Source organism: Tribolium castaneum, chromosome 4 (assembly GCF_031307605.1).
Source record: "Tribolium castaneum strain GA2 chromosome 4, icTriCast1.1, whole genome shotgun sequence".
NCBI classification, from domain to species: Eukaryota; Metazoa; Arthropoda; class Insecta; order Coleoptera; family Tenebrionidae; genus Tribolium; species Tribolium castaneum.
This window is the reverse complement of record NC_087397.1, coordinates 4,547,434-4,559,659: the sequence shown is the minus strand read 5'-3', so window position 1 is coordinate 4,559,659 and position 12,226 is coordinate 4,547,434. Positions and strand designations below refer to the sequence as shown.

The 12,226-nt window shown below is 40.8% G+C and overlaps 1 protein-coding gene across 1 annotated transcript in view; it reads left to right on the top strand.

Moving 5' to 3' along the window:
* The window catches only part of heca (headcase), a 53,337-nt gene extending 46,796 nt beyond the window's left edge, over positions 1–6,541 (top strand). The window contains exons 3-5 of the mRNA XM_008202996.3: positions 1,408–1,596; positions 1,660–1,845; positions 2,105–6,541. Of these exons, the coding sequence (XP_008201218.1) occupies positions 1,408–1,596; positions 1,660–1,845; positions 2,105–2,278 (549 nt within the window). The 3' untranslated portion in view covers positions 2,279–6,541. The remainder of the gene's footprint in view (positions 1–1,407; positions 1,597–1,659; positions 1,846–2,104) is intronic.
* The last annotated feature ends 5,685 nt before the right edge of the window (positions 6,542–12,226 follow it).

Here is a 12,226-nt window from a genome sequence, read left to right as displayed (position 1 = left end):
CGGAAATGTGAACGAAGCGCGTTGGATGAAATATTTATGTTCTATACTCGAGCTATTTAAATTTCCCTGCCACACACACCTCGACGAATATGTATTTGACACAAAAGACAACTTTCAAAATCTCAATTTTTTTTTAAACTCCAATCATCGTGTAAACTAAGAAGATTGTATTTTTAAACTTTTTTTTTTAATTATTAAAAAAATAATTGCTGTGCTGATCAGCGATCTCCAATGACTCACTATAATATTACATTGAACTTTTAACATATTACGTAATATAATTGGGGGGTATAATCGTAATCAACTTTTTTGGATCGATTTTCAACATATTACCTGTGGCAAAATGTCTAATATATAAATTGAGGCACGCGATACGAGCGAGCCCTCCGGTAAAATTAAGTTTAGCCAATAATTTTTTGCGCGTTTATATTGTTCGTCGGTTGATTATTATAGTATGTGGTTTCCTTATAATGCGGGTATACACCCTGTATAATTCGTCGATGATTTTGTCAGCTCGAGTATTAAATTTTTGGCTTTGTGGAAGTTCATCCGGCGAAAGCCACTAACCATAAATTTCGTTCGAATAACAATTCAGGGTGTCATCGTGCAAGAAGACAAACCGCTCCCTGTTTTTGACTGTCCGGCAGAAAGTTGCAAAAGTGCGGTTTATGGGACCGTGGAGCTCGTTATAAACTCGAAAACTCGCCGACCAACTTCATTACATTTGCACAGCAGGAGCCGAGATGACCATAATAGAAAAGCGAAATTGACTAAATAACAACGTGCGAGTGAAACGAAACTTCCTCATGTAGAAATATTTAATGGTTTTGAAAAGTCTCGTCACTCACGCGTTGACAAGTTAACCACCGATTTTTTCCATGACATAAACTCATCCGCAAATCCTCGAGCTTGCATATTCGGAAATGATTAAAGTATCAGAAGTTGATGCTCGAGCTGGGCGATTTTTTGTTTCCAATTTTTTGCATTGTCAGATTAACGTGTCCGCCGCTGCTGGTATTAGGTTCATGCAAGATGACTGCTGGAGATTGTCTTAAGAGGCGCTTCGCAAGGATCCACTTTACTTCGCGCTTGGATAAAATTGAAATATGACTCGAATTATTAAAGTTACATTACGCTTAAGCGCCGCTTCGCTTTATTATCTATCACAGAAACTATATCAGACACATATTTAGCTGTTAGTCTTATTAAAATCTTGTACAAGCAGGCCCCTCGCTTCCAGTTTGCGGAGAGCCCGAGGATCGCTGTTTGTCGAGTGTGGTTATTGCGTCCGGTCTCACCACCTTATTAAACCTCGTCCGGATATTATCCCTCAGCGTCCCCAATCGGAAAATGATCAAAGCCCTTATCTCCCCACGTGAACTGAAAACATCGTGTTTTCTTTTCCAGACGGAAGACGAGGGCAACCACGGAAACGATGACACTCGTTGCTTCATCTTGTCAACTCTTGCATCTCAGGGTCGCTCCAAAGTGCACTGTGTCCTCTGCGAAGAGACGATGCCAGTTTTCGATAGGTATCCTCTAGTCGATGGCACATTTTTCCTAAGTCCGCGCCAGCATGCCAAAGGCTGCATCGAAGTAAGTTACAGAGGTCAAAGCACGGCTATTATGTAATTCATTTTTTCTTTCTGTCTCCTGCAGGTGAAAGTAGAGGGACGCACCCAGTTCTTGACAGCAGTCTGCATGGCCTGCCTTGAAGGCGTAAACGGACGCGCGATTATCTGCAGGTTCTGCAACCAGAGATGGGACGGATCCTCTCTCGTTCTGGGTACCATGTACTCCTACGATATCTTCGCTGCCATGCCGTGCTGCACCGAGCGCATCAAGGTAACAAATCACAAGAAATCGAAAACATCTCAACAATTAAGCCGACCACAAATTATTGCCCGTCTTATCAGGAATTGTTTTTGTTAACATTTTGTTAACAATTCAATAAAAATTCGTTATCTGTATGTAACTTTGTCGCGACTTCTTTTATAAACATCAGAGGATCAATATCAACAATATTGGACCTATTTATCGATTTCTAGCGAAGTGTTGTTCTGCAGATTGTGCAGGAATTGAGGTGAGGTTGGTTTTGTTGCAGTGCAACGCGTGCTACAAGCCAGTGCTGCACCCCGCCCAGCGCCTGAACTTCTTCAGCGACTACAGCCACATAGTGCCGTGTCCGCATTGCCACACGTTCGACACGCACTTCGTCAAGCCTTTGGCGTACTGCTACGCCCGCCAGCCGCTGCGGTCGCTGCAGATGTGGCCATAGCCCGCGGCCCCCGCCTCGCTCGCGAAGGCGCCGCCGACGCCGCCGTCGCCGCCCCCAGACCTCATGGACCTGGATCTGGGGCTGCTGTGGCGCGAGCTGGCCGGCTTGCGTCTCGACGAGTTCTGCCGTCTGCAACTCACCAGAGCGCGGTAGACGGACTTAGATTTCTTTGTTATGTTGTTGCATTTTATGTCGCATTTATTTTTGGGGGGCGCTTTCCTTCTGGAAACGGCCCTCAGACATATTCGCGTGTAAAACCGTTATGTTATTAGTTTATTATTAATTATATGTTTGTTAGGTTTTAGTGAATTTATATTCAACTTAAGTCTTTTTATCAAAGGAATGACATTGTGATCATAGTTATCTTAATTTCTAGCTCGAATTCAGTTGACGCTAAAGCAGGTCTTGTTGAACTGACAGTGAGTGAAGTTTGAAAGCAATCCCGTTTGAGTTTTTTTTTGTCTAATTGATTTGAGTTTTGTTTTTTTTTTATTATTTTTTATTTGAAGTTTAGGTTAAAGTTATGTAGAGGCAACTGTGTTGGTTACGTTTACACGGATCGTAACGATCGCTTTATTACTTAATAACTGTAATACATAATACTATAGTAATAAAACTGATATAATTGCTGTGTCCCAATAATTAGTGATAGGTGTGAAAGGTGCGGGACCATGGAATGGGTCTCGCGTGCGTGTCCCGTTATCGTCGTTGTTGTTGTGATGGGTTCAGGGACAGTCGGTCTCCCTGCGAGTAGCACACTGCCACTTCATCCCGCTGCTGCACCCGTAGCCTTCCAGAAACGGACGTACAAAGAACTCAGCCGCTCAGATTATCCGCGAATACCTCTTTAGACTTGATGGTGATTATGATGAAGATGGCGGACCTAGGAAATTGCTTCAAGTACAAACCGTTCGTTACTTTTGCAAATTTTATATAAATGATAACAATATAATCGATTGTTGAGGGTAAAATAATTCCTATCTCCGTTTAGCCAAAGCTTAAGTCCAGCAGGTGGTGAATTTTTCTCCTACCAATTCTCACACTCATCCAATTATTCCTACTCTGGCTAAAACTTTCCAGTGGACAACCTCTTTACAAATATACAATTTTCGCCACTAACTGATCAAGCCTGTCCATGTTAGCTGACTGGGAGAGCCAGTACCAGAAAAATGCACTACCTCCTGGACTTTTATGTTGTTTTTTGAAAGTACTACACATCGACCGACTAGATATGTTGCGCGAGTGCGAGCGAGCTTCTGTAACGTATTGCGAGCGTAGCAGTAGTCCCTTAGCGTAGTGGTAACTGCATGCCCCCACTCTAAACCACCCCTAAACCGCTTCTTGTTATCGAGGCCTAACTCACGGTCTAACTTTTCTACGTGTAATAAGAATCCTTGAATGTTGTCGTTTTTTGGACAAAAACTGTACATAAACGTGTTCGAATTCGGAATCCATTAAGTTTTTCAAATTGGTATTATATGTCGATTAATCGTAAGTCTAGCTCGTAGTCGTTTTTTACAATAAAATACGAATTAATAAGTAGGTGTAGTCGTTGAAGAGGCGCGGGCACCCCCAGCTGGTGCGAGGACCAATCGGTGGCTGCCAGAGCTCGACCATTCGTCCTTTTTTCTCCTGATCAAGACGAGACATTAATAAGTCGGCGGCGGTCCGGCGTCCTCTCTGTCCGCGCGCGGCTCGGCTTCAAAACCACCATTTAGCGCCATTTCGTGTCGTGTAACTCCGACATAATTTCTTCCGACTGCCGTGAAACTGGGAAGCCTCCCGTTGGGGAGGACTACGGTTTCACGGTGGACGGAGCAGATTATGCAGATGTATAACAGTCGCGCCGAGCCGTGCGTTTCACTCCGATAAGGCTGTCCATGCACAATATTATTACACGAAGGCGCAATCAGGGTAAGGGTCGTACCGTAGAGCACCACTATATAGTGTATTTTTAGCGTAGCTTGGCTGCAAGTAGATAATGACATGTATCCGTGTGTGTTTCGCTTAGCTAGCTGTCTTTAATCCAAGAACCAGCAACCATGAGGGTATCATTCGGCGCTTTCCAACCACTCGTTGGTTGGAAAGCGCAATCCGCTAGTCGCGGTCCATTCTTTCATTAATTGGCGTACTAATAATTGTGATTTTGTACACAGAAATTTCATATTTTTGTGATGATATATTTTTATACGATCGGCTGTTTTCTAGACTTAAGTGGAACCGATACAAGTTATTTTTCGAGACGAGTTGGCATTAATGTTGTAACCGGTTCCGTGTGATCACGATCAATGATCGATTCGAAGTGATAAAAATTTGTATATAAAAAACGAAAATTCTTAAAAACACTAATTTTTTATACGTAAATTTTTGCATCTTGTAGCGAGGTAAGGTAGGTGTAGTTTCCATCTCTCATGGTTGCGTGGGCTCCCTTGCTTTTGCGTTCGGGGCCGCCCCATTTAGGCTGCCACTCCATCCCTGCATTTTCTTTTCGCAAACATTACACCTTTCTTTCGCCCACGCCGCACCACCGATAGAGAAGCAAATCGAAAAAATGTGCAGGCATTATGTCCAGGATCAATGTATTAAAAAATAAAGCAGCAAAAACTGATCAAATACCTCGCCTATAAAAATCTATCAAAATTAGGATTTCTGAATTTCCTTGAGCTGGTGCAGTTACAATTGAAACTTGGCGGGCATATTTCTCAATGTATCATCTCTTGGCCAACAAAAGTTGAAATCGCAGTGTCAATACATTCCGTAGATACGAGTTTGAGAAGTCTGTTTTAATTTTTTAGCCACCCTGTACAGCAGTTAGTGTATGTCGCGGTTTGCTGCGCTGCTCTCTATCTTGTGGTGTGGTCAGAATGCGCAAAGTCCGTTTCGTTGTTGTGTGTAGTTGATTTTTCACCGTACGAACTCCGGAGTGAAATTTGGAACATTCGGCCGAAAGATTGACCATTTTAGTTGAATAATCGCTCATAATCCTTAGGCAATATATCCCATTTAAACAAGTGTTTATAGTACTTTTAGTTTAACGTTTTATACAAAATGAATGTTAGTGCTAGTGAATTTCGTTGTCCGGTTTTTTGTCATAGTTGAATAAAGCGTCAGATCGTCGGAGTGTCGCTTTGGGGCGGTTTCTTTTCTCCTATTAAAGTACAAATTTGGTACACACAACATATTAACAAATGGTAACCATGTTTGGTGTCGTAGTTGTGTGAGGGCCGTCTTGCGAGGCGGCCGGTATAGAGTAGCCGCTAGGATGCTCCCTCGCTGTTTTCAATTACACATATTATTACTATTGGGAAGTGTTGCGCGTTGAGAAGGTAGTTTATGTATGTTTATAGCGTACTGTAGTAGGGGCCGGACGGGGTGGCAGAGGGCGAAGCGGGCGCTCTGCATTGCCGCCCCTTGTGCTAGATAGGGCCGGCACTACTTTAGCAGAGCGCGGCACCAGCCACTTGTTATCGAAGAGTTTCGACTCGAGACAGTTACAAATCAACCGGTGATTACTGAATGAGTACAAATGCTGCCGCCCCGACCCGTGCCGGTTTATTATCATTATTATTATTATTGATGATGTATTCTTCAGAGTTTAGCATGAGCAATATCAGCAGAGGTTTTATTAAGTAATTTTTTTACCGCCACGGCCGGATTTCGACTCGTCGAGGTCCGGCCTCGGGCATTTGGGAAAGGTTACGTTTTGCGGGCGGCGGGCGTGGCGTTCGCGGAGCGTTCCTGGATAGAGATAGCAACATGTGCCATACCTGAGGGGATTTCAATGCCAAAAATTGAACGCTGCGCCAACGCCAACGCCCGACCCCGTCTCAGCAAATTACACACAATAAAAATGAGTATGTATTTATTCACACTACTAGAGTACCTATGTCGCTGGAGAAGCATGCAATTTGTCAGGATCTTTCAGTATATTGTAAATTATCTATTTGTAACATTAGGCTAACAATAAATTGGTGCTTGGAAGGACGTTGTGAGGTCTGCGAGTGGCTTAAGCTTTAGAATGTACAAAAATTATTTATTTGACCCAAACGAAGTTTAGTTGAATTTCTAAAATTCGAACCCTTTTATTCGTGGGGCTCACGATGAACGTCCGAGCATAAGTCGAAATGTTTTTTATATGCGTGAAAAATTTGATATCAATATAATATATGACATAAAAATGATCGAGCTTTTGACGGCTTTTTATATGTAATACAATGGGATTACAAATTTTTAAAACGTAATAAATATAACCATTGTCTAAAACCGCCTCTCATTTCGCCACCCAACCCAAACGCTCCCGAAACTTGAACAAGTGCCGGATATCTTCGAGCAATTCGCTCTCACCACCAAAGCAACGACTGTCATTCCGAAATTTGCAAGTGTTAAACTTTGCCACCGCGCAACAACTTCCAGTGGCTTAAATCGGTGTGTGTTGTGATTAAGTTTGATGTATGAGCCGTCTCAAACTTATCTTCGTTCGTGATTACACCGTGAAGTTCGCCGAACCGGCGATAATGCGGTAAAGATACTATTTACTATGCCATTCATGTGCATCGTGGCCACTCTGCATACAGGACCTTCCTCGTTTGTCACCGCTGCTTGGTCGTCGAGTCACGAGATCACAATCCCTGGACGCTCCCTTCGGGATTCGCAAGATTGACAAAGGAGAGCATTGTCTTTCAGCAGCTTAGCGTGCTCGAATTTCTCGCCCCAAATCGGTTTTCGAAAACTGTAAACTGTTCTAGCTTAAGGCGAAGCTGTAGAACGTCTGCTGTGGTCAACTAATTAACTTGGCTATTCGGTTTCTTGACGCACAACTCGTGAAATTAATTTCATTCAGTCAGAATGGAACCAATCACGGATCCAGACGTGCACACCTTGTCCGGATTTATTGTGCGTATTGTGACTGCAACGCTCATAATTATCGAATGTTTAACAGAGCGTTTGTAATTCGATAAAGGGGGAACGTTCGTTATCGGAATTGCACACGCAGGATATTTGAAACTTGCAAATTTCATTCAGGGTGAACCGATAATTTCCACAGTCAAATTGCAATCGTGGAAACTGTCTCAGGAGTGGCGATAATTTCCAGACAAATTGTCTTGTTGTCAAACGGGACGGCATGTGACGTATTTTTGTTTAACATCTCCATAATTCTGATTTCATAATCCCGTCCCAAACTTGTTTAATATTCATTGCCTGTGGAATTCATCCGAATCACGTTCCGAATGCATTTACAGTTTGTCACTGCTTCAAATTTATCTCCCGATAAATAAATTACTTTAACTTCGACAAGTAAAAAGCAAATCTTGTTGCGATTACAGCGTCACATTAAATTGGCCAATCTTGATACTACTGTGTTTTGAATCGTTCCGGGATTATACAAAGTGTTGTTAAACCAAGTTTTCAAGACGATGCTTTTTTACGAAATCTCGTATGCGAACGGTATGTCCGTTGTGCTCGTTAGGATTCCCAATTTTGGTATGCAGGACGCAAGAGGGACGCCAATCTGTCAGGGAGCTCCCTGTCTTTGAATAACTTAACGGATTCTTATCGCCACCCCGAACAGAACGGTTTCTCCTGAAGTTATTTTTGAAAGCACCTAATATTCATTTAATTAAGAGCGGTTCAATATTACTTGTATGAAGTGGTTTTTTGATGCAGATTAACGCTCTAGACCGACAAGGAAATTCATTTTCAGTTCGCCATCAGCATCACTTTTTGTTAACAACACAATGTCGGCAACAATATCACAACCAAAAACTTTTGCATAATATTATCACAAATTAGAGACGTAATAATTCCTTTGTGCGCAGACTAATAAAATGAACAGCAAAAAATAAAAGAGGCGAACTCAAACGCGTGATGGAATAAAAGATAATTGTTTGTACCCCGCTTCGAGACTGAAATATACGAGTGTTCTGAGTTTATTTTTTCAGAAAAAATGTTTGTCAACAGTATTTTAACTCCCTTTTATATGACTTTCTCAGTTCTTTTCAAATAATAATAAAGTTCTGATACTTCGTGTTACGTAATCACCTCAACTATCTGAGACAAATACTAGAATTCTAGGTCAAGTAGTTGGCAGGTCCTAAAGCAGGAAGGAATGGTTGAAATGAATTTTTGTCGTTTCTATAAGTAGCCTCAATAATGTTAATTAGTGTAGATGCACTTAATAATTTCAATTCAGTTATTTTACCTAACGCAAACATTGTATGAACGAAGTTTTTTGTTTTTGCCAGATTCTTTGCTTTTCTCTGGATTCATCATTTAATTGAAGAGCCACTTTATGAAAGCTTTGATTTCGGTATTAATGGTCAAAAAGTTTTGAACAAACATTTTGCAAAAACATTAATCAAAGAGTTCGGTACAAAATAACAAGCAACAAGGATTAACACAAAAAATGAAGTAATTTTTTTCGGGACATTTGTTCGATTATTAACTTTCTAAAGTGAAAAAATTCAGTCCATTATTAAAACTGAATACCATTTTTTTAAACCACCTAAAGCGATTTTGCGTTTTTAATTTTTTCAGTTTAATTATTTTCCGGATTCGATTAATGCGCAATTCTCTTCAAGGATAATTTTTGAAGTGAATTGAGAGTAAACACGGAGGCAGAACAAATATCATGTACAAAGTGGAAATTTGATTGCACAGAATCCGGATCTAGTTAATCCGGTTTATTGTTAAACGTATCAAATAGTTTGGTAGCCATTGTTTAGTTGATTGTCCGTGTGAGGTTCCTTATTGCGGCTGGCCAATATAACAGGCAGTCCAGCATTCCCAAGTCCAAGTCTGCGGTCGGACAGGGTAAGCCCTAACGCCTGGCAAAGCTGCGGCGTCAGGCTAAATTACTAAACAATGCATAAGTTACTTTTGAATAATTCGATTTGGTTCACATGACATCAGCTCGCTGAAACGATCCTGAAACGGGTAACTTTGGCCAAAATTACGTGACTATCAGCTAGTTTTAATTAAATCGGTCTACAATTTCATTACACAACAATTCTGGTGGAGGCGCCGGGCCCAAAGTGTTTTTTCGCATTTTGACATGTATTTAATTAAACTTGGTTTACTGAAATATTTAAATTACGTCCGTATAATATTGTGAGATTTTTTACTGTTTTTCACTCCAGACGACGACTCACGTTTACGCTTAATATTTTAAAATTTCGAGCACTACATTATAAGTTAAATTAACTTCTCTACACGGTGTAGTCTGGCCGCGATGTAAAAATAAAATTCAATACTTCACGTCGTTGCATTGCTTCCTTTGAGCAAAAATGGATTCATAAAGTTGGTGAAATGTATACGGCGAACGCCACCTAAGGTTAACAAATATTTTGTATTCTGTACACAGACTCGTCAGACGGTTCTCATTTCTACGTGTTTTAATTAATTTTTGTCTGCATTGGTTCGTCTGGGTTTTAATCTCTGCTAGCGTTAACAATTCGAAATTTATGAATATTTGCGTTCGGATTAAACTTTACCGATGGAATAAAATGCGAGATGATTGCTGCCTCCGATTCATTGCGACAAGCGACGCTTTTTACAAGAACAACCGAAATTAAGTGGATCAACACATGACTAAATAACCAACAAACACTGCTAGCAAGCAGCCAAATAATATCTAAACTAACCACAAAGTTGCAGTCACTTTGAGCAGTTAATTAACAACTTAATTAATTTGCAAATTGAAGAAAACAACGTTTTGTACGTAAACTATACTGTATACAGTGTGATCCTAACTAATTATGATAATATAAAAATATAAAACTCGAATGTTTAACATGTTCGTAAATTATCCCGGCGCATCCACCATTTTTTGACTTACCTTTTTTAATGTTGATTGAAAGTAATTTCTATGTCGCTTTTTTAGGTTTAAATAATTACAACTAAAACTTCAATTCTAATTGTACTAGACGGAAGTTTAAATAATTTGTTGTTGTTATATGTTTTTATATGTGTTCAGTATTAATTTATTTAACTAAAGTAGACAACATGCGAACACTCTGTGGAGCACGTTTCACAATTTATAATTGTTTATTTTTCGGCTCATAAAGTATCTATTTATAAATCCTATTATTATGGCGAAATGCACATCGTAAATTTTACGGTTCATTACGTTTTGAATTTATTGTACGCGCATTGCAATTTATAAATTCCGCTTTAATCTTTTTACTATTCCAACACCGACCTTATCCTTCTGCTTATTTAATCCCAGCAATTTGAAAACGCAAATTAACAAAATGCCCATCACGTCCGGCGCCGCGCTCCACCTAAATTATGTTCATTGTGTTTAAGTTAATTGGATCTTGGCCCCCGCCCACGTTGTTTATTATTCATAAAGGGCCGAATATGGAAAGACGATCTCTTAATGTCGCGGTCAGCGACGGGGTCCGATGCTAATAAGCGAGGCATCGGGTGACAACCTCTTACCCCATTATCCAAACAAGGCTGCGTTCTCTGGGGTAATCACGTCAAAACCACGTCTCTACGCCGGATCTTTTAATTCTCTCGCAAAGGGTTGATAAGGGGGCCCCGGCAATCGGCTTAAGCACCGAAAAATGAAATCCTCGTTTCGATTTTAAGTAGCTGGGATAATTTGGACGGGGATGATCTCGGAAGATCTCAAAAGGCACGAGTTATACGAGCTTGATTACACATGTCCGATGAATACCAACAAGACGAGGGACCGCGGGGCTTCATCACTGCAACTCCCCGGCCTTCGGATTGGATTTCCAAGGCGGAGGCTTTATAATTGCAACGGAACTAAATACGATATCGGGGACAGCAGGGCACATGTTCCGTTACCGAAATTAACTTTCGCTTCAAGGGAACCGCATTGATTAAAATGCTTTGTGCTTACCTTTTGCCATTCGCTACTTTAGAGATTCACAGATTACGCAAGAACTTTTGCGCGGGGACCAAGATTTGAAAAGTCATTTGGTTTACAAGCACAAACATAACAAAAAGTGTCTTTGGTTACTTATTATGCAATGTTATAACCGTTGGTGGAAGTTAAAGCTTTCGGGCTTTGTTCACCTTTTGCGCAATCCGTCAGTGGCACCGAATTGGATTACGGCGTAGTAAACTCGATGATATCGCATGAGTTATAGTACGAGTACGTGAGTGCCAATACGATTCACCCAAACTTCTTTGTCTCGAAACATCTTTACCCAACTTACGACATATTTCATGATTCCAATTCTTAATTTACGACCGGAATCACGCCCGTATTTCCGAATCTACATCGCGTTTTGTTCTTGTTTTCGCTCGTTCCATCAATAGAGCCCAATTAGCACTCTCCATATCTGATGCCATCCTCTAAATTAGCCACGACGTGCTAACAACACCACATATTTTCATCAAGCAGACATAATCCCGACTCGTGGGCGATATATCAGTCGTTTGTGTAAACTCAACTCGACAACAGGACCGTTGGATTTCAATTAAGTGCAATGAATTTATCGGAATCAGTCGTTGCTGATTTGGGGACGCTCTGGTGGACTTGGAAACCGCGACGCTCGATATTTATTTCGCATTCATTGTCCGAAAACCACCTCTGCTACTAAATGCGCAAAAGTAAATTGAGGCTTTAAAATAAATGAGTCTGAAGCGCTAACAGCTGCACTGCAGAAACCACGAGCTCTCTTGAGGGAAAACACCCTGTTACCGCAGGAGATACGACGTGGCAATCGCTCATATATTTTATTTATTGTCTTCAATAATAATAATTAGTGAAAAAAAGACTGTCATTTCGACGACAAAAGCGAGAATTGTTGCATTATTTTCCAGATAAACAAGGGAAGCAGTTGAGAATGAAATTAAAATAGAGGGTGTCGTATTTTTCTGCAGACGCTGAAAAACTGAATTTGTCGTGCATTAACATGTCTATTTAATTTCCATTCGGTTTTTGTTGAGATATTAGTTAAATGTGGGTAGTTA